General features: G+C 47.8%; 1 protein-coding gene across 1 annotated transcript; it reads left to right on the top strand.

Moving 5' to 3' along the window:
* The first annotated feature begins 5,942 nt into the window (after nucleotides 1–5,942).
* On the top strand, nucleotides 5,943–21,202 carry MRPL45 (mitochondrial ribosomal protein L45). Its single transcript, XM_004608920.3, has 8 exons — nucleotides 5,943–6,054; nucleotides 6,946–7,123; nucleotides 7,890–8,007; nucleotides 13,698–13,796; nucleotides 19,146–19,194; nucleotides 19,937–20,086; nucleotides 20,371–20,544; nucleotides 20,684–21,202. The coding sequence occupies exons 1-8, from the start codon at nucleotides 5,989–5,991 to the stop codon at nucleotides 20,798–20,800; spliced, it is 951 nt and encodes a 316-aa protein (XP_004608977.2). The 5' UTR covers nucleotides 5,943–5,988; the 3' UTR covers nucleotides 20,801–21,202.
* The last annotated feature ends 1,085 nt before the right edge of the window (nucleotides 21,203–22,287 follow it).

Raw genomic sequence — 22,287 nt, forward strand, 5'->3', positions numbered from 1 at the left:
GACCCGAGTTCAAATCCCAGCATCCCATATGGTCCCCTGAGCACCGCCAGGAGTAATTCCTGAGTGCAGAGCCAGGAGTAAACCCATGAGCATCGCCGGGCATATAGATAGATAGATAGATAGATAGATAGATAGATAGATAGATAGATAGATAGATAGATAGAGACAGAGAGAGAGAGAAGAGAGAAAGAAGAAGAAGGAAGAAACAGAAAAAGTTTGAGGCAGAAGGAGAGAGGTAGAGGCAAACGCCTTTGTTGTCAGCAGCAGAGCTGACCAAAGGAACGAATGATAAAGTAAAGCGGTTTGGAGAGAAGAGGGGCTGGAAAGAGAGTACAGTAGGTATAAGCATTTGCCTTGCATGTGGCCAACCTAGATCCAACCGCCAGCATTCCAAATGGTCCCAAAGCCTGCCAGGAGTAATTTCTCAGCTCAGAGACAAAGGTAACCCCCAAGTACCGTGTGCCCCCACCTCCCAACAAAAAAGAAAAGAAAAGCAGCTAAGAGAAGAAAGCTGTGCCATAGGAATAAGGGCGAAAGCTTCTGCAGCAGAGAGAACTGCTCTCTAGGGAAGAAAGCTGCAAAGGACTTCCTGAGGATTTATAGTTCATGTTCAGGAGAGAGGTTTCTTTTCTGTGCTCAGGGAAAAGACTTTTTTTTTTTTTTTTTGAGGGGGCATACCTTTCTGTGCTCAGGGCTTATTCCTGGTTCTGTTCTCAGGGATTACTCTTGGCAGGGTTTTGGGGACCATGTGGGGTGCCAGGAGTCGAACCTGGGTCAGCTGCATTCGAGGGAAGTGCCCTACCCACTGTTCTATCACTCCGGCCCCCTGCTCTCTTGTCCTACGAACATTCTGCTAGGGGGTACCCTGACGTCAGGATACAATCTGTGCCCAGCACAAAGGGTTTTTTTTTTCTTTTTGGGTCACACCTGGCAATGCACAGGGGTTACTCCTGGCTCTTCACTCAGGAATCACCCCTGGCAGTGCTCAGGGGACCATATGGGATGCTGGGAATCGAACCTGGGTCGCCTGCGTGCAAGGCAAGCGCCCTACCCGCTGTGCTTTTCATTTTTTTCTTTTTTCTTTTTTTTTTTTTTTTTTTTGCTTTTTGGGTCACACCCAGCAATGCACAGGGGTCACTCCTGGCTCATGCACTCAGGAATCACCCCTGGCAGTGCTCAGGGGACCATATGGGATGCTGGGATTTGAACCCGGGTCAGCCGCGTGCAAGGCAAACGCCCTACCCACTGTGCTATCACTCCAGCCCCCCCCAGCTGTGCTATTGCTCCAGCCCCTGCCCAGCACAAAGGGCTGCACTGACCACAAATCTGGTAGTGTCTGGTTATGCCTCACAGGGTTATTCTGAGACACAGCAGGAATCTCTGTAGTAACTAATTTAGCTGGGCCGGGGAGATGGTACAGAGGGTTAAAGCGCTTGCCTGCATGTAGCTGGACACAGTTCCATCTCAGGCACCACATATGGGCTCCCAACACTGCCAGGAGTTAGCCCTGAGCACTTCCAGTTATGGCCCAAGCTGCCCACTCCCAAAAGATAAACTTAGGAATTAAAAACAATTCTGTCAGTTAGGTACTTCATTACCACCCTTTCAGATGGCACCGGGGCACTAAGTGGGAGAGAGTAAACTCTTGGAGTGGCAAAGAGTCTATGTTAGCATTGCTACCTCAAGACAAGTTGAGAACATTTCTTAGAAAGGCAGAATTATTGGTTTCCTCTATATAATCTATTTTTGTTCGTTTTTGTTTGGGGCTGGAGCGATAGCACAGTGGGTAGGGCATTTGCCTTGCACGCAGCCGACCTGGGTTTGATTTATCCACTCCTCTCAGAGAGCCCATCAAGCTACCGAGAGTGTCCCGCCCACACAGCAGAGCCTGGCAAGCTCCCTGTGGCGTATTCGATATGCCAAAAACAGTAACAATAAGTCTCAGAATGGAGACGTTCCTGGTGCTTGCTCAAGCAAATTGATGAACAACGGGATAACAGTGCTACAGTGCTTTTGTTTGGGGGCAGTGCTCAGGGGTTACTCCTGACTCTGCACTCAGGAATTATTCCTGATGGAGCATGGAGGCTATCTGAGTTGCTGGGGAATGAATCTAGGTCAGCCACGTGCAAGAAAAGTGTCCTAACTACCTGCTGTACTATCGTTGTGGCCCCATCTTCTAGGTCATCTTATCTTGGACAATCCACTTCTTTTGCTCTTTATGGCCTCACCCCAGGGGAGGGAGAGGCAATATAACCATGTGACAAGCCTACTATTACTTCAATCCAAGTATCATATTGTTTATTGTAATCTATAGATTGTAAACCCATTCTTTCCGTTCTCCAAAAGGACTCCTTGTTCCAATCAGTAGCACTTCACCTAGATTACTAGGCAGAATTTCAGAAGTTCCAATCTTTGATATCCTCTGCCTCTGGGAGTGGAGGGAAATGCAAGAACCATGGTCCACTGCTCACAGGATATGCCATTCTCTTTGACTCTGTTTAGCAAGTTCAAAAGAACAACAAGGGTTTCTGGGACCTTGAGTATTTGGAAAGACCAGTAATCAACTTTGCCCCTCCTTTTCATATATTTCTATGGGGTCCTGCTAATCTACTTATTTAATAAATATCTGGGTGCTTACTGTGTGCCTTACTGTTCTTCCCAAAGCTGAGTCCCTATCTACTTATTTCTTTCTCTAATTGCATGAAGAGTTCCTTCTCTTGCTCTTAATTTGCTTTTGTTCTAAAATGTGAACTAGCAGAGTTGTAAGAGTAAAGAAATATCCTTTTGGGAGTCAAAGATTGTTTACTGGGCCAAGCGATCAACTCGAGCCAATGTGTGGGAGGCCTGCATTTGGACCTTGAAACAGCATGATTCCCCAAGCACTGCTGGGAGTGAACCCCAAGCACGGAAACAGGAGTAGTCAGGTGTGTCTTCCTCCTCAAAAACTATATTATATTATTACTTGTCCAGCAAACAGCTCCCATTTTCCCCTGGTGTTAAAAAGTTAGGACAATCAAGAGAATTTTCCAAAGGAGTAGTTTTTTTGTTTGTTTGTTTTTTGTTTTTGCTTTTTGGGTTGTACCCAGCGATGCCCAGGGGTCACTCCTGGCTCTGCACTCAGGAACCACCCCTGGCAGTGCTCAGGGGACCATATGGGATGCTGGGAATCGAACCCGGGTCACCCGCGTGCAAGGCAAATGCCCTACCCGCTGTGCTATTACTCCAGCCCCAGGAATAGACTATTTTATTCCATTTATAATTCATCTCAGAATAAGTTAAAATAGTGTACCAGACAGACAGTACAGTGGGTTGGGTGTTTGCCTTGCAAGTAGCCAACCTGGGTTTGATCCCCTAACACCACATATGGTGCCCTGAGCACTGCCAGGAGAGATCCCTGAGCACCATTAGGTGTGGCCCCAAAAATTAAAACGTAAAATAAAATAAAAATTCAAGTGAGTCCTTTAGTTACTTCATCCAGGCTGATATGGAACAAGTTTGCATTTCTTGAGATGCTGATCAGAAGCAAGCAGAAATGACCTGGGATGTCAGCTAATGTATGAGACCAGTAAAATTCAACAGTGAGCAGATAATCCCAGACAGACTGTATCAATATTCTGTATTAATCAATAACCACTCAGAATGAAGTGGAGTTTCTTCACTTGGGTGGGGAGACTAATTAAATGGACTTACATTTTTAAAATGAACTTATATTTTTATTTTATGGGACACAGACTATATTGTTAAGATACGTCTGTTGACTGGGGATGTGCTTCAGCAGTAGAATGTTTGCCTGTACTGTCTCTGCTGCCCAATAATATATATCATTAATGCATACATCACTGTCACTGTCATCCCATTAATCGTTGATTTACTCAAGCGGACCCAGTAACGTCTTTATTCGTCCTAGCCCTGAGATTTTAGCAGCCTCACTTTACCTGTCCTTCCCAACGGTGCCGCATTAGAGGCTCTTTCAGGGTCACGGGAATGAGACCCATCATTGTTATTGTATTTGGCATATGAACACGCCACGGGGAGCTTGCCAGGCTCTCCTGTGAAATTAAAGTAACATTTTAAAAAATGCATACATGAAGCACCTAATTTCACATCACTGTCAGGGTGAGGTGCATAGTGAGATACAATCTATACTATTTATTAGTGTGGCTAGCGCTTAGTGGGGAATTTATATCTTTAAAGTATTTTATGTATTTACAGAAAAGTCAAGATTCAAGACTACACATGTAATTCCTAACTTAGTAATTTCTCTTTCCTTTGCTAGTCCCTAGCATTACCTGAACCTTTGTGATCCAGTTTATTTTCTTATAGTCTTTTAACTCCTGTAACATGGCACAAGCTCTCTCATTGCAAAATATTGAAGGTAAGTGCTCAGTTAAGACTGAGTGGGGGAGCTGGAGTGATAGCACAGCGGGTAAGGTGTTTGCCTTGTACGTGGCCGACCCGGGTTTGATTCCCAGCATCCCATATGGTCCCCCGAGCACCGCCAGGAGTAATTCCTGAGTGCAGAGTCAGGAGTAACCCCTGAGCATCACTGGATGTGACCCAAAAAGGAAAAAAAAAAGACTGAGTCGGTAGGCTGGAGTGATAGTACAGTGGGTGCTTGCCTTGCATGTGACCAATCTGGGTTTGATCTCCAGCATCCTATATGGTCCCCTGAGTGCAGAGCCAGGAATAATCCCTGAGCACTGCAAGTTGTGGCTCCCCCCCCCCGAAAAAAAAAGACTAAGAAGGGGATGGAGAGATAGCATTACAGAGGGTAATTTCACTTGCCTGCACAGGGTAACTGCAGGTTTGATCCCTGGCACCCCAGATAGTACATGGTTTCCGGTTCCCCACCAGTGATCACTGACCCGAGTCAGGAGTAAGCTCAGAGAGTTTGGCCCCCAAAGCAAAAAACTAACTGAATAACCACAGAGATATTAACTTGTGGATAAGTGAAAGTGACTGTCATTCAGCAATAACATATAGCCCTCTATTTGGAGCTGGGCAGGTTGCTCAGTGGTAGGGTGCTTGACAGGCATGTGACCACTTGCCCTGGGTTTTCATTCTCCCACTCCTTATCCCAGTAGGCCCCCCACCCCTCCCCCAAAAGAAAAAAAGATACAGCGTTGGATTTTTTCAGGACGACCCTTTACCAGTAGAATGTGAAGCAATATAACAGTATGTGCACGGGTTCCGGAACAGACTGCTTGAATTTGAATCCAATACTGCCAATTGCCATCTGTGTGACCTTAAAATAACATAAATATTTAAATGTCCCCGATATTTTATTAATTTTTTATTTGGGGTCACAGACATTGGTGTTCAGGCTTTACTCCTGGTTCTGCGCTGACGGAGGATGCTTTGTGGTACCGGGGATCTAATTGGGTCGGCCTCAGGCAAGGCAAGCAAATGCTTTGACCTCTGCACTATCTATCCAGACCACAGAATAGTCTTTAATTCCCTTAATTTGAAAGGTAGGAAAGAATTTGCTACAAGGTGTCCAGATAAGAACCCAGGTTCAAGATTATACAGCATAAGGATGGCCAGCCAGGGGCTCCAAACCACTCATTCTTGTTCTTTCCGACATCCAAGTAGCTGCTGAAGGATACTTGCTCCTTAAGTGAAAAGCCTTTTCACAAGGGATTGGAAACAAGGTGTCGCAAGGTCCGGGGATTCCAAGAATGCGGCAACACCTAGCCGTCGGGATGCCCGCTGCGCAGGCGCGGCTCGCGCTCCCGCTCTCTCCGCGGGGCGCGTGACAGCCGTGCATTCCACCCTAGCCCGCGGCGGGCTCCCTGCGCACGCGCGGCCCAGGCCCCGCCCCAGGCCCCGCCCACGCGCACGTGCGCGTTCGCGCCGCTCACACTTCGGCGGAGAGCGCGCGCCCTGGAAAATTCCACACCCCGACTAGCTCCGCCCTCTGCGTCTCTCCCCTGCCCCCGGCCCTCTCGCACGCCTCGTCCGCGTCCCAGCGGCCTTTGCGAGAACAAAATGGCGGCCCCCATGTCGCGGGGCTTGTCTCACTTGTCCAGGGCGGTAGGATGGTGGTCTCGGCAGGTGGGTAAGGGCGGGGCGAATGGAGGAGCTGGAGGAGAACAGCATAGAGGAAAATACGCGCTTCCTCGTCGTCCTGGGCGGATGCAAGTCAAAACTAGGTTAGGGAAGAGTTTAAGGTAGACAGAACCCAGCTCCTGAGCGAAGCTGCAGAGTAGGAAGCACCTGGGTAGGGCTGTGACGGGGGAGCAAGATCCCTAAGATTTTTTTCAGTTTGGTCCCCGGCAGGAAGGTGCTAAGAGAGGGAGGAAGTTTGGGAAGCTGTGTGGCTTCCTCCTAATGCTAGCCTGTCCTGAGTCGAACGGTAGCTGCAAAATGACCCACAAGGAGACAGTCTGCAGACCTGAACCAGACTCTGGGTCAGCTGGAAAGAGAACTGGTCTTTTACGAGCCTTTTGTTCAGTTGGGCGCTAAGACGACAAAATAGGGTTTACATTGAAGCTCCAGATAGAATGAGCAGATTGTAGCTGTAGAGGAGAGGCCAAGAAGACTTAAGCTTTTCTAGTCGCATTCCACTTCTTTCAGTTTCCGGCCGGTGTGTAAGTTGCTCATCAGGCTGAAGGTCCTCTGAAAGAAGAAACCTTGCTGTAATTGGTCAGCCGTGCTTCCTTAGAAGTTGGCATACGTCCTGAATAACTCCTCTACCGTATAAAGTTCTAAAGGAAATCTTTAGTAAATGTCGAGGGGTGTTTATAAAGGTTATTTACGGACTTCTAGTAAAAGGCCCCTGTACATTTTAAGATAGTGATGCATCCCTCAAACCTCTGGATAGGTGGCTTTGTAATGGTCCCTATGTCATCCTTGAGCTATATTCTTTCCGTCTTTATTTAGTGTTTATTAAAGATAGTATAGTTGGTTTTTTTCCACGTTACCCAACCTTTTCCTTCCTTCCAGCCTGTCCTGGTGACTCAGACCACAGCTGTAGTTCCAGTAAGAACTAAAAAACGTTTCACACCTCCTTCTTACGAACCAAAATACAAATCAGAAAAAGAGTTTTTAGAATATGCCCGGAAAGCAGGACTGGTCATTCCTCCTGAACGTTTGGAACGTCCCATCCATCTAGCCTGCACAGGTGAGGCCCTTCTGCCAGACATCTGGGAAGTGGAATAATTTGTATTGTGGTTGGCAGCATTTAGCCACAAAATCAATTCAGACTCAGTAACAATTTACTTTATGTACACTATGTTTCGTGACGTTATCTTTGGCTTTCTTGTTTTCCTCTACAAGGCAAGGATTGGACTTTTTCCTTTTGTTCTTGTTTTGGGGTCACATCAGCAGTGCTCAGGGCGTTTTGAATCATACCTGGCGATTCTCAGGTCTTACTCCTGGCTCTGTACTCAGGAATCACTCCTGCTGTTGCTCAGGGACCATATAGGATGCCAGGGATCAAACCCAGGTCGGCCACAGGCAAGGCAAGCATCCTACCCGCTGTACGATCTCTCCAGCCCCTAGATTTTTCCATTTTGCACAAGGAGAAACAGCTTCTGGAAGGAGACAAAAATCAATTTAACTGATTTTTCACTCTGTGTATGTTTTTCTTTGTTTTGGGGCCACACCTGGCAGTGCTCAGTTCTGGTGCTGTGCTCAGAGATCATTCCTGGCAGTGCTCAGGGGACTATATGGAGTGTGCCAGGGATCGAACCCTGGTTGGCCATGTGCAAGGCCAGTACCCTACCTGCTGTAGTATCTCTCTAGAAAGCCCTTAACTTTTTCCTAATGAAACCTGACTTCCTCTACTTGAAAATCTATTTCATTCATCTGTTTTATATATTCAGGAACCCTCCCAACTTTATGCGACCTCAAGGTGACTTTTCTAAATTTTCTGCTTGCTATTGCAGCTGGTATCTTTGATGCTTATGTTCCTCCTGAGGGTGATGCTCGACTGTCATCTCTTTCAAAAGAAGGACTGGCACAAAGAACTGAGCGATTGAAGAAGAATGTGGCGTCAAAATTATCGTAAGTGTCTAATGTCTTCAACCTACGATCGAATAGAATCATTTGTTGTTACTTTATCCAGAGATCATCTAGGCTTCTTTTAAGGCTTGTCTGTAATTCTTTGATAATTTAGCATTTTATCTGTCGCTGTAATAGAGTTTGTAGTTAATGTACAATAATATGAACAGTCTTGATTTTTTTTTTCTTTCTTGTTGTCTAGAATTTTTTTTGGTCTACATTTGATTTTTTGGGGAGGGGTGGGGGCACACCCAGCAGTGCTCAGGGCTTCCTCCTTCCTCTGTACCCAGGGATCACTCCTAGCTGGGATCTGGGAGCCATATGAGGTGCCAAGGATCGAAGCACACTACCCACTACACTATCGCTCTGGCCCCTCAAGGATCACTGTTGGCTCTGGGGATCATATAGAGTGCAAGAGATTAAACCCAAGTTAGCTGCTTCCAAGACAAGTCTTTTACACCCTGTACTATCTCTTCCCTCTCTCTCTCTCTCAGCGCCCCCATTCTCTCTTTCTCTCTCTCTCTCTCTCTCTCTCTCTCTCTCTCTCTCTCTCTCTCTCTCACACACACACACACACACACACACACAGAGCCAGAGAGAGAGAAGGAGAGAGACAGACAGACTTGTGGAAGCTGCAGGGGGTGAAGGGCTGCCCTCTGGGCCCTGAAGTGGGTTTAAGGGCTGTTGCTGACTTAAAACAGCACCCCCACTGCCAGCCCTCCCTGTCTTACTTGTTTATTTTGGCTTTTCGGGTCACACCCGGTGATGCTCAGGTATTATTCCTGGCTCTGCACTCAGGAATTGCTCTTGGCGGTGTTTGGAGGACCATATGGGATACCAGGGATCGAACCCAGGTTGGCCATGTGCAAGGCAAAAAAGCCCTCCTCTATGAACTAAACTGTTTTGCCACCCTCTGCCACACCCTGTTTTATTTTGCTCTTGGCTCTGCGCGTGATGGAACCGGTCTAGGTTGGACTAATTCCTGGCCTGGTTCCTTGGGGCAGGTGCCAGCTTTGTGTGTGTGTATGTGGGGGTGCGGGTCTGGGAGTCTGTGGTCAGAGGCAGGAAAGAGAGGGTGATCCAGTCCCCTAGGGTCCCCTCTCACTCTTCTGTGTGCTTATAGACGAGGCACAACTGCACATCTTCACTGCCTCCTTTGCTCCTCATGCTGCAATGACGTCACTCAGGCTCTCATAGATTATGTCTAATATTAGCACACTGACCACCAGATATTTTAAGTATTTAGCTCTTTACTTTACAGCTCATGTAGGTACGTTCCCGCTGGCTGACTTTTGGATGTGATCAGCAGTATCAGCAATTACAGCCAAGAGAGCAACCTGGGTTTATATAGGTTTTCATATTTCCACAGCTTACCTATTTCTGCTATCTTATACCACGCAGATGCCCTATGACCCACCAGAACATCTCTGTATGTGATAGACTAACCAGACTTCCTAGTCATACATCTTATACAATGACTGAAGATCCCTGTCCCTGAGTTGTTTCTGCTATCTGATTGGTTTCTGAGACTAATCAATGGAATCATGCTGAGGACTGACGAGAGATTTTGACTGTCTACCCCCTCTTATCCTCTTTTTCTCTGGCACCTACCACCTTCTTCCCTGTCACACTGGTACACAGTAGGTTTTCAACCCACCATGATACAAATTAGATGGTGAATAAAGAGAAGCCTTTATTGTGAAGTTATGTGATTACATATAACATATGTTATAGAAGTATGACCCACTCCCTCTTGGAGAACCTGACAAGCTACCGAGAGTCTGTTGCCCACTTGGGAGAGCCTGGCAAGCTCCCTGTGGCATATTCATATCCAAAATACAGTAACAGATATATACATACCTCTCAGAGAGCCCGGTAAGCTACCGAGAGTATCCCGCCCGCACAGCAGAGCCTGGCAAGCTACCCGTGACGTATTCGATATGCCAAAAACAGTAACAATAGGTCTCATTCCCCTGACCCTGAAAGAGCCTCCAATCGTTGGGAAAGACAAGTAAGGAGAGACTGCTAAAATCATAGGGCCGAGTGTAATAGAGACGTTACTGGTGCCCACTCGAGTAAATCAACGAACAACGGGATGACAGTGACAGTGACGGTGACTATCTCTCCAGTCCTGAAAGGTAGGTTCTTTAGGGTCATATACAGATTTATGTGCTCAAGTTCTTTAAGAGAGTGTCAGTTCTTCATGTGGCCACAATATTTCTCTGAATACAGATCTCATTGCATCATCTTTTCAGCTTAAAACTTTTCTCACTGGGGACTGGAGAGATAATACAACAGGTAAAACACTTACCTTATAGACAACCAATCCCCAGCACGCTATATGGTCTCCTGAGCACTTGTGGGTGTGGCTCCCCTTGAGGAAAAAAAAATCCTCAGTGAGTAAGGTGCTTGCTTTGAACATATCCAGCCTAGTAGCCCATATGGCCTACCCTGAGCTCAGAGCCAGGAGTAAGCTGAGTATTGCCGGTGTGGTCCAAAAGCCAAAAAAAAAAAAAAAAATTAAACCAAACTTTTGTGACTGCCTAGAACCTGAAGCCCAAAATCTAGATTTTTTTTTTGTATTTTTTGGAGGTGGTGGGGGGCACACCCAGTGATACTCCGTGCTTACTCCTGGTTCTGGGCTCAGGGATCACTCCTGGCAGGACTCTGGGGACCATTATAGGACCAAAACTGGGTCAGCTGCGTGCAAGGCAAGAGCCTTACCAGTTTTACTGTCTGTCAGATTTCTTTATAGTTGAGAAATGAACTGGAAATACAAGGTAAAGAAGAGGAGAAAAGACATCCCTATAATTTCTTTAGTGGGTGGTATGGGTGTTAGTGCTTTTTTTTTTTTTTCTTTTTTGGGTCACACCCAGCAATGCACAGGGGTTACTCCTTGCTCATGCACTCAGGAATTACTCCTGGCAGTGCTCAAGAGACCATGTGGGATGCTGGAAATTGAACCCCGGTCGGCCACGTGCAAGGCAAATGCCGTACCCGATGTGCTATCGCTCCAGCTCCGGTAGTGCTTTTATAGTTTGATTTTTGCCTTCCTCTCCACATCTCCTTGGCTCTTTTACTCATTTTTTTTTCCATTTGCTCATTTAAAAAAAAAAGTATTTATTTATTTATTTATTTGCTTTTTGGGTTGTACCTGGCAATACACGGGGTACGTACTCCTGGCTCATGCACTCAAGAGTTACTCCTACAGTGCTCAGGGGACCATATGGGATGCTGGGAATTGAGTCCGGGTCAGCTGTGTGCAAGGCAAATGCCCTACCCCCTGTGCCCATTTGCTCATTTTTAATTTCAGCATTTCCAAGTTGTTCTTGCTTTTGTTTGGGGGCCACACCCGATGGTGCTCAGGGTTTTACTCCTGGCTCTGTGCTCCAGGATCACTCCTGGAGGGCTTGGGGGACCAGATGTGCTGGGAATTGAACTCAGGTTAGCCTGTGTGTGCAAGGCAAATACCCTACCTGCTGTACTATTGCTCGATCCCCCACTCAAGCTAATTCTTAATTCCTTGGCAATTATTATGCTACTGTTGCTGTGTCTTTGCACATTCTTTCCATTATCCAAAAATGTCTTTTCCCTTCTCCTTTATCTAGTATTTCCAGCTCATTTCTCAAGAACCCGTTGAGCCAGTGTTCAATCTCCCTGAGAGCTGTGTTCACTCTAACTGTGATCATACACTTAGGCAGATTACTTCTGCTGACTCTTTATTGCAGTGATTTTCTTTTATGTATATCCTGGACTTTGAGCTTTTTGATGGCAGGGTTCACAAAGACGGTGAGCAAAGAAACACATGTGGATTTATCATGGAGTCATCATCAAGGGGAGGAAAATAGTTATTAAATCCTGATTGCACACAATTAAGTAATTATAGCTATGATGAAGAATTAGTGCTCTGGGAACATATGACTGAGAAAGATAACTTGGTCTGGTAGTTTAGGGAAGTCTTCCCTGAGGAAATGACATTTCATACAGGAACCTGAAGGATTATTTAGTTAGTTGGGTAGAGAAGTTTAATGAAGACTATCTTTGTAGAAAAACAAAATAATTTTAGTGGGGCTAGAGCAATAGCACAGCGGGTAGGGCGTTTGCCTTGCACACGGCCAACTTGGTTTGATTCCCAGCATCCCATATGGTCCCCCATGCACCGCCAGGAGTAATTCCTGAGTGCAGAGCCAGGAGTAACCCCTGAGCATTGGCGGGTGTGACCCAAAAAGGTTAAGAAAAATAATAATTTTAGCATGGACTGGAAATACGATGCAGTAAGTTCTTTGTTTTGCATGTGGCTGACCCCAGTTCAGTCCTTGGCACTGCACATGGTCCCCCAAGCACTGCCAGCAGTGATCTCTGAGCACAGAGCCAGGAGTCAGCCCTGTTTCCTAACCCACACCCTCCCACAAATAGTTCAAGCATGGTTGTGAGGTGCAAAGAAAATGAAGCTCTGTGTAGTTGATACAGGGGATGTAGCTCAGTGCTAGAGTACTTTTCTATGTGTGAGACCCAAATTCAGTCCCCAGCACTGCCAAAAAAAAAAAAAGATGAAGAGAGTCTTGGATTTTTTCAAATGCTTTTTCTGTGTTGAGAGAATGACACGATATTTGTTCTTTTAGTCTGTTGATAACTGCATATTGTATTAGTTGATTTTGAATGTTAAACCAACCTTGCACTCTGGAATAAATTCCACTTAGTTATGGTGTCCCTTTAATATCTTTGTATTAATAGTTTCATTAAACCAGAATTTCCTGGGACTGGAGCAATAGCACAGCGGGTAGGGCGTTTGCCTTGCATGAAGCTGACCTGAGTTCTATCCCCGGCATCCCATATGGTCCCCCAAGCACTGCCAGGAGCAATACCTGAATGCAAAGCCAGGAGTAACCCCTGAGCATCGCTGGGTGTGACCCAAAAAGCAAAAAAAAAAAAAAAATCAGAATTTCCTGCTTTTCTATTATATTCATATTCTTATTAAACTGTAGAAATGCTGTTGACAGCTAAGTCATCCAGTGTATTAATGTTCCTGCATATTTCTGTGGGGGTTGTGTCAAAAGTTGTGTCTTTTGTGGGAGCAGGGGTTGGGCCACACCTGGTGGCGTTCAGGGGCTAACTCCGGCTCTGGGGTAGGGGGTTGTTCCCAGTGGCCCTCAGGGACTGAGTAGTGACTGGGATCAAAACTGAGATTCCCACATACCAAGCATTTGCTCCCTTCCTTGGAACTCCCAGTCCTAGGAGTTAAGTTTGTTGTTGTTTTGTTTGTTTGGGAGCCACACCTGGGTGCTTAGAACTTACTCCTGACTCTGCACTCAGGGCTCGGCTCCTGGTCAGTCTCAGGAGACCATTGGGATGCCAGGATTGAGCTCAGATCAGCTGTTAATGAGGCAAGCATTCTACCTGCTGTATTCTCTCTCGGTCCCAGGAATGAACTATCTTAAAGAAGCAATAAATAAAAGGCAGAAACAAACAAAAAGGACAAAGAAACAGCAACAACTAATCAAGCTGAAGAGATAGCTCAGAGGAGCATATACATGTCATGCAGGAGACCTGGATTTGCATGGTTCCCTGAGCACTATCAGGGGTGACCCTCCCCCTTGCCAGGGTTGGGAGTGGCCCCCAAGCAATGCCTTCTGTGGCCCCAAAACCAAAGCAAATGAAGTCTTCTTTAGAACTTACCATGCTTAATTTTACAGAATCCAGAAGATAAAAGAACATGAAGCTGGTTTTAAGATAAAGGACTTTCCTGAAAAAGCTATGGATATCTTCATTGAAGCCCACCTTTGTCTAAACAAGTAAGAAATTGTGTATGTGTGTGTGTGTGTGTGTATCTTCATTGAAGCCCACCTTTGTCTAAACAAGTAAGAAATGGTGTGTGTGTGTGTGTGTGTGTGTGTGTACACTTGGGGGCCACTGGGCCTCCTGTGTGCAGAGCATGCACAGTAACCCTTTGAGCTGGCTCCTCAGCCTGAACCCCTCTTGTAGTGTCCCGTGTTCTCAGGATACAATAACGAAAGCTGTTACTCCAGACAGGGACCTTTTCAGGTACCAGTGCTAACTAGCGTGGGGCAGCTTCACAGGAGAGAAACTCTTGGCACCCGAGCTGATGTCCGCTCCTCTCCCTACTTCTGTTCCGACTCAGCGTCACTCACTGTTGGGACTTTCTCCGGAACAGCTGCTGTTTACAGCCCCCTTGATCCCTAATTCGTCCTGACCCTTTTGTGTGTTTATCTGATGTTTGTAGATTTTCCTTTCCTTAGTCAAGTACGTTTCTTTTTTTTTTTTTTTTTGGCTTTTTGGGTCTCACCCGGCGATGCACAGGGATTACTCCTGGCTTTGCACTCAGGAGTTACTCCTGGCGGTGCTCAGGGGACCATATGGGATGCTGGGGATCGAACCCGGGTCGGCCGCGTGCAAGGCAAACGCCCTACCCGCTGTGCTATCGCTCCAGCCCCTCAAGTACGTTTCTTTTAAAAAGTTTCTAAAATTTTTCTCTCTTCAACCAAAGGGCAAAGTCAGAACTGCTACCAAGATAAAAAAAAAAAAATCAGTCTGATGGTGTGGTCATTTGCACTCAGTGACCCAGTTCGATCCCTGATGTCCCATAGGGTCCCCGCAGCACTGTCAGGAGTGATTTCTGAGTCCAGAGGCAGGAGTAACCCCTGAGCATCACTGGGTATGGCCCCCAAACAAAATAAAACAAAAAATCAGCTTGAAGGGCAGAGAATAATCCTAAGTGCCAGTTTTTGGTTTGCTGTTGAAATTATTTTGTTTAGTTTTGGGGCCACATCCCACAGTGCTCAGGGGCTACTTCTGTGGTGCCAGGGATCGAATCTGAGCTTCTTGGGTACAAAGCATATGCTCAGCTTGTTAAGCTGTCTCTCTCTCCCTATTGGGCCACTTTTTTTCTGCAAGTTGTTTTCCACTCCCACACCAGTGTCAGGCATTGAACCCAGGGCCTCATACATGCAAGGCATATGCTCTGCCACTGAACCATGGGCCACATTTTCTTTATCCAAATGAACTATTCAGCTATGATGGCTACTTGGTGTTGTTTCCCTACTTTGCTATTGTCAGTAGAGGGGCAATGAACAGCAGAGGGCACTATCTTTCCAAGCTAGTTGGGTTTTTTGTTTTGTTTTGTCTTTAGTAGAGAAATGCCCAGAAATTGCTGATTCTTAGGAGAGCTCTTTTTTTTTTAGGGGGGGTGGTGTTTGGTTTTTGGTTTTGGGGTCATACCCAGCAGTACTCAGGGCTTACTCTTCTTCTTTTTTTTTTTTTTTTGCTTTTTTTGGGGGGCATGGGAGGAGTCACACCTGGCGATGTACAAGGGTTACTCCTGGCTCATGCACTCAGGAATTACCCCTGGCGGTACTCAGGGGACCATATGGGATGCTGGGAATCGAACCCAGGTTGGCCATGTGCAAGGCAAACGCCCTACTCGCTGTGCTATTGCTCCAGCCCCTTACTCTTTTTTTTTTTTTTTTTTTGGCTTTTTGGGTCATAACCAGCAATGCTCAGGGGTTACTCCTGGCTCTGCACTCAGGAATTATTCCTGGTGGTGCTCAGGGTCGGCCGTACGCAAGACAAACACCCTCCCTTCTCTACTATTGCTCCAGTCCCTCAGGACTTACTCTTGACTCTGGGCTCAGGGATCACTCCTGGCAGGGCTCAGGGGACCATATGTGGTACCAGGGATCAACTCAAGTTGGCCATGTACAAGGCAGATGTCTGTACTGCTGTTCTATCACTCCAGCCCCTCTGTTTTTTATTTCCTGTGGAACTTCTGTACAGTTTTTCACAGGGGCTGCTCCAATCTGCATTTCTGCCCTCGGTGCACGGGGATCCCTTGTCACATACCCTCCCTAGCCCTTGTTTATTCTTACCTTTTTGATAATAGCTATTCTGGCAGTTATGGGATAATAATCTAACAGTTTTAATCTATAGTTCACTTGTGATTAGTGATGAGCATCTCTGCATGTACCTGTCGGTCACTGTGTGCCCCCTTTGGGGAATGAGTATTCAGAGTTTTTGTGCAGCCCCCAGCCCCATTTTATTTTATACCCCCTCAGCCCACACCGCCTGTCCACATCCCATTATTTTATGTTATTTTATTTGTTGTTTGGGGACACACCTGGCTGTGCTCAGGGATCACTTCTGGTGGGTATGGGGGCACTACATATGGGTACCAGGGATTCAGCCCCTGCTTGCTGTACTATCTCTCTGACCCTAATTTTGACTTTTTGTTTGTTTGGTTTCAGTTTGAGGGTCATACCCAAAGGTGCTCAGGGATTCCTCCTAGCTCTTCTTTCAGAGATCACTCTTGACAGGGCTTAAGGGACCATGTAGGATGCAGGGCAGTGAAGGTCAGCCATGTGCAAGGCCAGTACATTCCCTGCTATACTATTGCTCTGGCCTCTACCTCTAATTTGGATTTTTTTTTTTCCTTTTTGGGTCACACCTGTCGATGCACAGGGGTTACTCCTCGCTCATGCACTCAGGAATTACTCCTGGCGGTGCTCAGGGGACCATATGGGATGCTGGGATTCGAAGTCAGGTCAGCAGCGTGCAAGGCAAACGCCCCACCCACTGTGCTATCGCTCCAGCCCCTCTAATTTGGATTTTTAAAAAAATATTTCTGGCTGAAAAGATAGCTCAATAGACTGGAATACATGGTTTGCATGCAGGTCGCTGGGTTTGTTCTCCGGTACCACATGGTCCCCCAACACCGCTGGGAGTCCTGATGCTCTACACTACTGAGTATGGCCCAAATCGTCAAAAAAGAAAAATAAAAGCCCAAAACAAAAACACTTTTTTTGATTAAAAGTAACCAGTCTTGTTATTACTCCTTATACGTTGTTGATCTTCTGTCAGTATTTTTGTTACAAAAATTACCCCACTGGGGGCTGGAGAATAGCACAATGGCGTTTGCCTTGCATGCGGCCGACCCGGGTTCGATTCCAGCATCCCATATAGTCCTCTGAGCACCGCCGGGGTGACTCCTGAGTGCAAAGCCAGGAGTGACCTCTGTGCGTTGCCGGGTGTGACCCAAAAGCAAAAGAAAAAAAAAATTACCCCCTTTGTAGCATTTCTAGAATTTTTTTCATTTTTAAGCACTGTAGCACTGTTGTCCCATTATTCATCGATTTGCTCAAACGGACACCAGTAATGTCACCATTGTGAGACTTGTTGTTACTGTTTTTGGCATGTCAACTATGCCACAGGTAGCTTGCCAGGCTCTGCTGTACGGGCGGGATACTCTTGGTAGCTTGCCGGGCTCTCTGAGAGGGACGGAGGAATTGAACCCAGGTCAGCCACATTCAAGGCAAACGCCCTACCCGCTGTGCTATCTCTCCAGTCCGTTTTTAGAAACAGTATATATTTTAGGTAAAATTCTATGTCTTAAACAAAAGAATCTAGGAGCTGGAGAGGTGGGATGTTTGCCTTGCACACAGCCAATCGGGTTCGATCCCCAGCATCCTATATGGTACCCCAAGCACCGCCAGGAGTAATTCCTGAGTAAATGAGCCAGGAGTAAACCCTGTGCATCACCAGATGTGACCTACCTAAAAACAAAAAAAGGAAAAATAAAAATAGAAGAAGAAGAACCTCCTGGTGAGAATACTATAGCAAGGAAGTTTTAAACTGTGTGCCTGTATCTACTATATTTCCTCCAGATTTCTAGATGTCTGTTGTAGCAGTGTGTCATTAACATCTGTGCAGCTAGAAACAGACGTTTTCCTTTTGCTTTTCAGTGCGAGTTCTATTGCGCAACAGCAAGTGAGCACATAGGAAAGAGAATGTATTTCTGTTGACAATTTCTAGGCCAGGGTAGCGAGGAGGAAGCATTCTGCCAAAGTGCCTCATGGTGTCTCGGTAGCTGTCGCCCAGAGCTACTGTAGAGAAAGTGACTTGAAATCTGAGGTTCATGAAGTGGCTAGAATTACTCCCTCCCCCTCTCTGGGATTCAAGACAAGATTTTTTTCATAGGGACAAGGACATATGCTGTGCACAATATTAAACTGGGGGAAAGGTAAGAATGTGTATCTAAAAGAAATTAAATTTTGTTTGGTTGGTTTGGGGGCCACTCTTGGCGGGCTCCAGGGACCATATAGGATGCCGGGGATCAGACCTGAGTCTACTGTGTGTGAGGCAAGAGCTTTACCCACTGTCCTATCTCTCCCGCCCCTGCTCTCTCTTTCCTTACTGTTGCTGAAGAGTCAGCCTGACTAGATCACTGTGGCAGCCACGGAAACATAGGCATGGGGAAAGTTCCAGAAAGGCAGATCATGCTCTTTTGGTGAGGTGAATGAGGTTCACAGAGGAGCCTGTTCGTACACAGTCAGCCTCCTGTAAGCACATCTGCAGGAAGGGAAGATAAGAGCTTTTTTATTATATTTGTGTTGGATTTTGTTCCCCATAACAGCTTAAGAGTTTTGGTTTTGGTTTTGGGGTCATAACCAGCGGTGCTCAGGGGTTACTCCTGACTGTACTCAGAAATTACTCCTAGCGGTGCTCGGGGATGAGCCACATGCAAGGCAAGTGCCCTACCCACCGTTATGTCTCGGGCCAGCAGCTAAGCTAGAGCAAAACTGGGCCCCTTGTCCCAGTGAGCATCTCTTTCCCCTCTCACAGATAGATGTATTGTGGTTTCAGGGGCGGGCCGGCCTGCTCGCCCCCCTCCCTCCCTCCCTCTCTCCCTCCCTCCGTCCCTTCCTTCCTTCGTTCCTTCCTTTCTGCCATACCCACTGGTGCTCAGGGATCACTCCTGGACGGGTTTAAAGGATCATATGTGGTGCTAGAGATTGAATCTGTTGGCTATGTGCATGGCAAGCATTGTGCCCTTCGGACTACTGCTCTCGCCCCATCAGAGCAGAATTTATTTCTGCTTCTAAGGTTCAAATCTTACTTCGCTCTTGCAATTCAGGGTTTTCTGTAAGTCGTATTATGATCATCCTTGTGTCTCAACGCATTGCCTGGCTTGTTGTGGTGTGCAAAAGTCGACACATTGTTTCACCATTTCTCTGGCCGTGTAGTGGGCGGGAGCCACTTCAGCCCAACAAGGTCATTTCTCACTCTGTGCAGGTGTCACAAAAGCAGGAATCAGCGGAATAACGATGTTTGTTTCCTTGGTGTTTGTCTAGCTCAGACCATGACCGACTTCACACATTGGCAACTGAAAACTGTTTCCCGGTAGGTTCTTGTCTTCTTCACAAGCAGGGAGAATGCCCGAGCGGGTGGTAGGTTCTAGCACATTTCTGCCACTCAAGAAAGGCCCAGGGAAATGTAAGGCAAAAGCTAAAGCTCCATCACTTTTGCTGAACAGTCATCACGGCGTAGACACTATCCAGGGTTAAACTGAGGAGGAAAGAGAAACAAAGTCCCTCAGTAAGCAGTGGACGGACGCTGAGGCCTGGCTGTGGCCCCCAAGAGGCCGCACACACATGCGCCCCTAATCGAGGACTCACTGCCTTTCCTGACGCAAGGTGGGGTGGCCGCTGGCCTGCTGGGCCTTCTGCGGCCAGTGACAGGGTCAGGGATAGGAACTCCAGTTTCAGGGCCAGAGCGATGGCAGCTCCGGCTCGTCTGCTCTCCGTGGACATTCTTGGCTAACCTTGGCCGGACAGCTGAGCCCTCAGAGCCCTTGGAGCCCCGCTCCCTTCCCGACTGAACGGCGGGCTCCTGGCCACGAAATGGGCTCGCCCTTCCTCCAGATTAGCACCGAGAAGGGTTGGGGAGCCTGCCCTCAGGAAAGTGATTGATTTGGAGTGGTGATTTCAAGGAAGGGGGACTGTAGGGTGAGTTTGAGCGTGGGTCAGAGAGGGCCCTGAGGGGAAGCAAGGCGGGTTGCGGGCAGAGGCCATGGGCCTGGGGCTCTGTGGGCAGTCACAGGGAAGCACCGCCCTCCAGCTGAGCTGGTCTCCTCTGCCCTCAGGACATGGTGTGGGACCTCAAATATAAGACAGTTCGCTGGAGCTTCGTGGAGTCTCTCGAGCCCCCTCAAGTGGTCCAGGTCCGCACCTCGCATCTGCTGCACCAGGGCAACCAGTTTGGCCAAGTCACGGTCCGCATGCACACCCGGCAGGTAGGCCCGGCAGGCCTGGGCACGCTGCCCCACTGCGCCTCTCCAGGCCCGCCCCCGACTCCGGCCTAAGGGTTTCTCTCCCAGCTCCTCCGCTCCCGCCCTCCCTCCATCCTCTCCTCTGCTGCTATCATTGGTGTGTCAGTTTGTCGAGTTTCGGGTTTCTCTCTAGAATCTCTTTCCTCCCTTGAACACGTTGGCGGTCGCTTCACACACGATGGATGGTGGGACCCAACCCCAAAGGGCTTCTGGGGGCCCCCGGGCCAGATTTGCTGTCTTCCCCGCAGACTCTGGCCATCTATGACCGGTTCGGCCGGCTGATGTACGGGCAGGAGGATGTGCCCAAGGATGTCCTGGAATATGTCGTGTTCGAAAAGCACCTGACAAACCCCTACGGGAGCTGGAGGATGCATGGCAAGATCATCCCCGCCTGGGCGCCCCCCAAGCAGCCCATCATTAAGGTAAGGCCGTGCAACTGCTTCGCTCCGGCTCCACCTAGTGGACAAAGGGGGCGATGCAGCTCCCCCGCCCCAGAAGGGGGCTCTGGGTGGGGCTGGAGGTGAGCCTGGCTGTGGGTAACAGGGGTTCCCATTCTTTCAGACGGTGATGATCCCCGGCCCCCAGCTGAAGGCCTCAGAAGACAATGAGGAGCCCCAGGGAGAGGCCAGTGCACCTCAGCATGTGGCAAAAATGGCACCTGAGCTGACGCTTGGCTGATGGGGTACCTGCAGGCGTCTCCACCCAGCTGGCGAGCAGCACCCGCCCCGCCCTGCTCTCTCCTCCTCTTTTCTTTCTGAAATTTTGGGCCATACCTGACGGTGCTCAGGGTTGCACCCATGGGTGCGGGGGAAGGGATGGGGCCTCGTGTGCACAGAGCCTGCGCTCCAGCCTGCCCCAGTTCTTTCCCACTCACCTGGGCCTTTCCAGCAGCTGAGAGCTGGTGGGGGCCTGCCTGGAGCAGCTGCGGGCCCCTGTGTCTGGTTTCCGTCCAGCGCCTTTAACTTTGTGAAAGACTGTTCAGAGAACAACCGATTCCTGCGTCAGGAGCCGATGGAATTTTCTTTCTAATCCAAGGGCAGGCAGGGATCTGAGTTGGAAATAAAATACTATCAGAATGAGGCCCTTTGTGGTGGATTCTGCAGGTTTCTCATGATTTGGGCTGGAAAGTCTGTCAGTCTTCACAGGGCAGCAGTAGGAAAGTAAGTCTAACCATGAGGGATGTGACTTTCAGGAAATCGAAAGGGAAAGTTATATTGAAAGAACATGCTAGGATGGGGCGGGAGAGGCAGTACAGCTGGGAGGGCGCTTGCCCTGTACGCAGCCAACTCCCAGGGGTGAGCCCCGAACATCACCAGGTGTGTTTGGCCCAAAAAACAAACAAAAGGGGAGGGTACACGAGTGCGTGCACACACACATACATGCTGCATTTTAGAAAGAATTTTCTTACGTAACATTTGTTTTTTGTAGAAGGCAAATCCAAATAAACCATCCCTAAGTATTTGATTGTGGTTTTGGTTTGGGAACCATGTGTAGCTGTGCTTGGGGGACCATGTGGTGCTAGGATCAAATATGGGGCTCCGACATGCTATGCATGTGCTCCCGCTCTTTGACCTGTCTCCCTGGCTATGGATTGTGGCCTTTTTGTATATGTGTTCTGGGGCTTTTTGTTGTTTGTGTTTTGGGACACAACCAGTGATGTTCACTGGAAGGGATTATGTCTAGTGGGGCTCTGGGACCATGTGTGGTTTCAAGGATCAGACCTGAGTCAGCTATATGCCAGGCAAGCTGCTGTGCTGTCGCTCCAGTCTGGGTTGGGATTTTAGTAGCTGCATCCTGATGTGATCCCAGGACGCATCCGAGAGAGAAAACAGTCACGGATACATTTAGAAAATTCATCTGTAAGTCTTTTATTTATTTATTTATTTATTTATTTATTTATTTATTTATTTATTGTGTGTGTGGGCCACACTTAGTGGTGCTTGGCTCACTCCTGGCTCTGTGCTTAGGGATCACTCCTGGTGGGCCTTGCAATACCAGGGATCAAACCTGGGTCAGTTGCGGGCAACACAAACACCCTGCCCACTATACTCTCTCCCTGGCCCTCATCTGTACAGCTTGGTTTTCTGGTTTCTGGCCCCCCCCTTTTTTTTTTAAACCTTTTGGGTCACACCCGGCGATGCACAGGGGTTACTCCTGGCTCTGCA

This window comes from Sorex araneus, chromosome 3, assembly GCF_027595985.1.
Source record: "Sorex araneus isolate mSorAra2 chromosome 3, mSorAra2.pri, whole genome shotgun sequence".
Taxonomy (NCBI): Eukaryota; Metazoa; Chordata; class Mammalia; order Eulipotyphla; family Soricidae; genus Sorex; species Sorex araneus.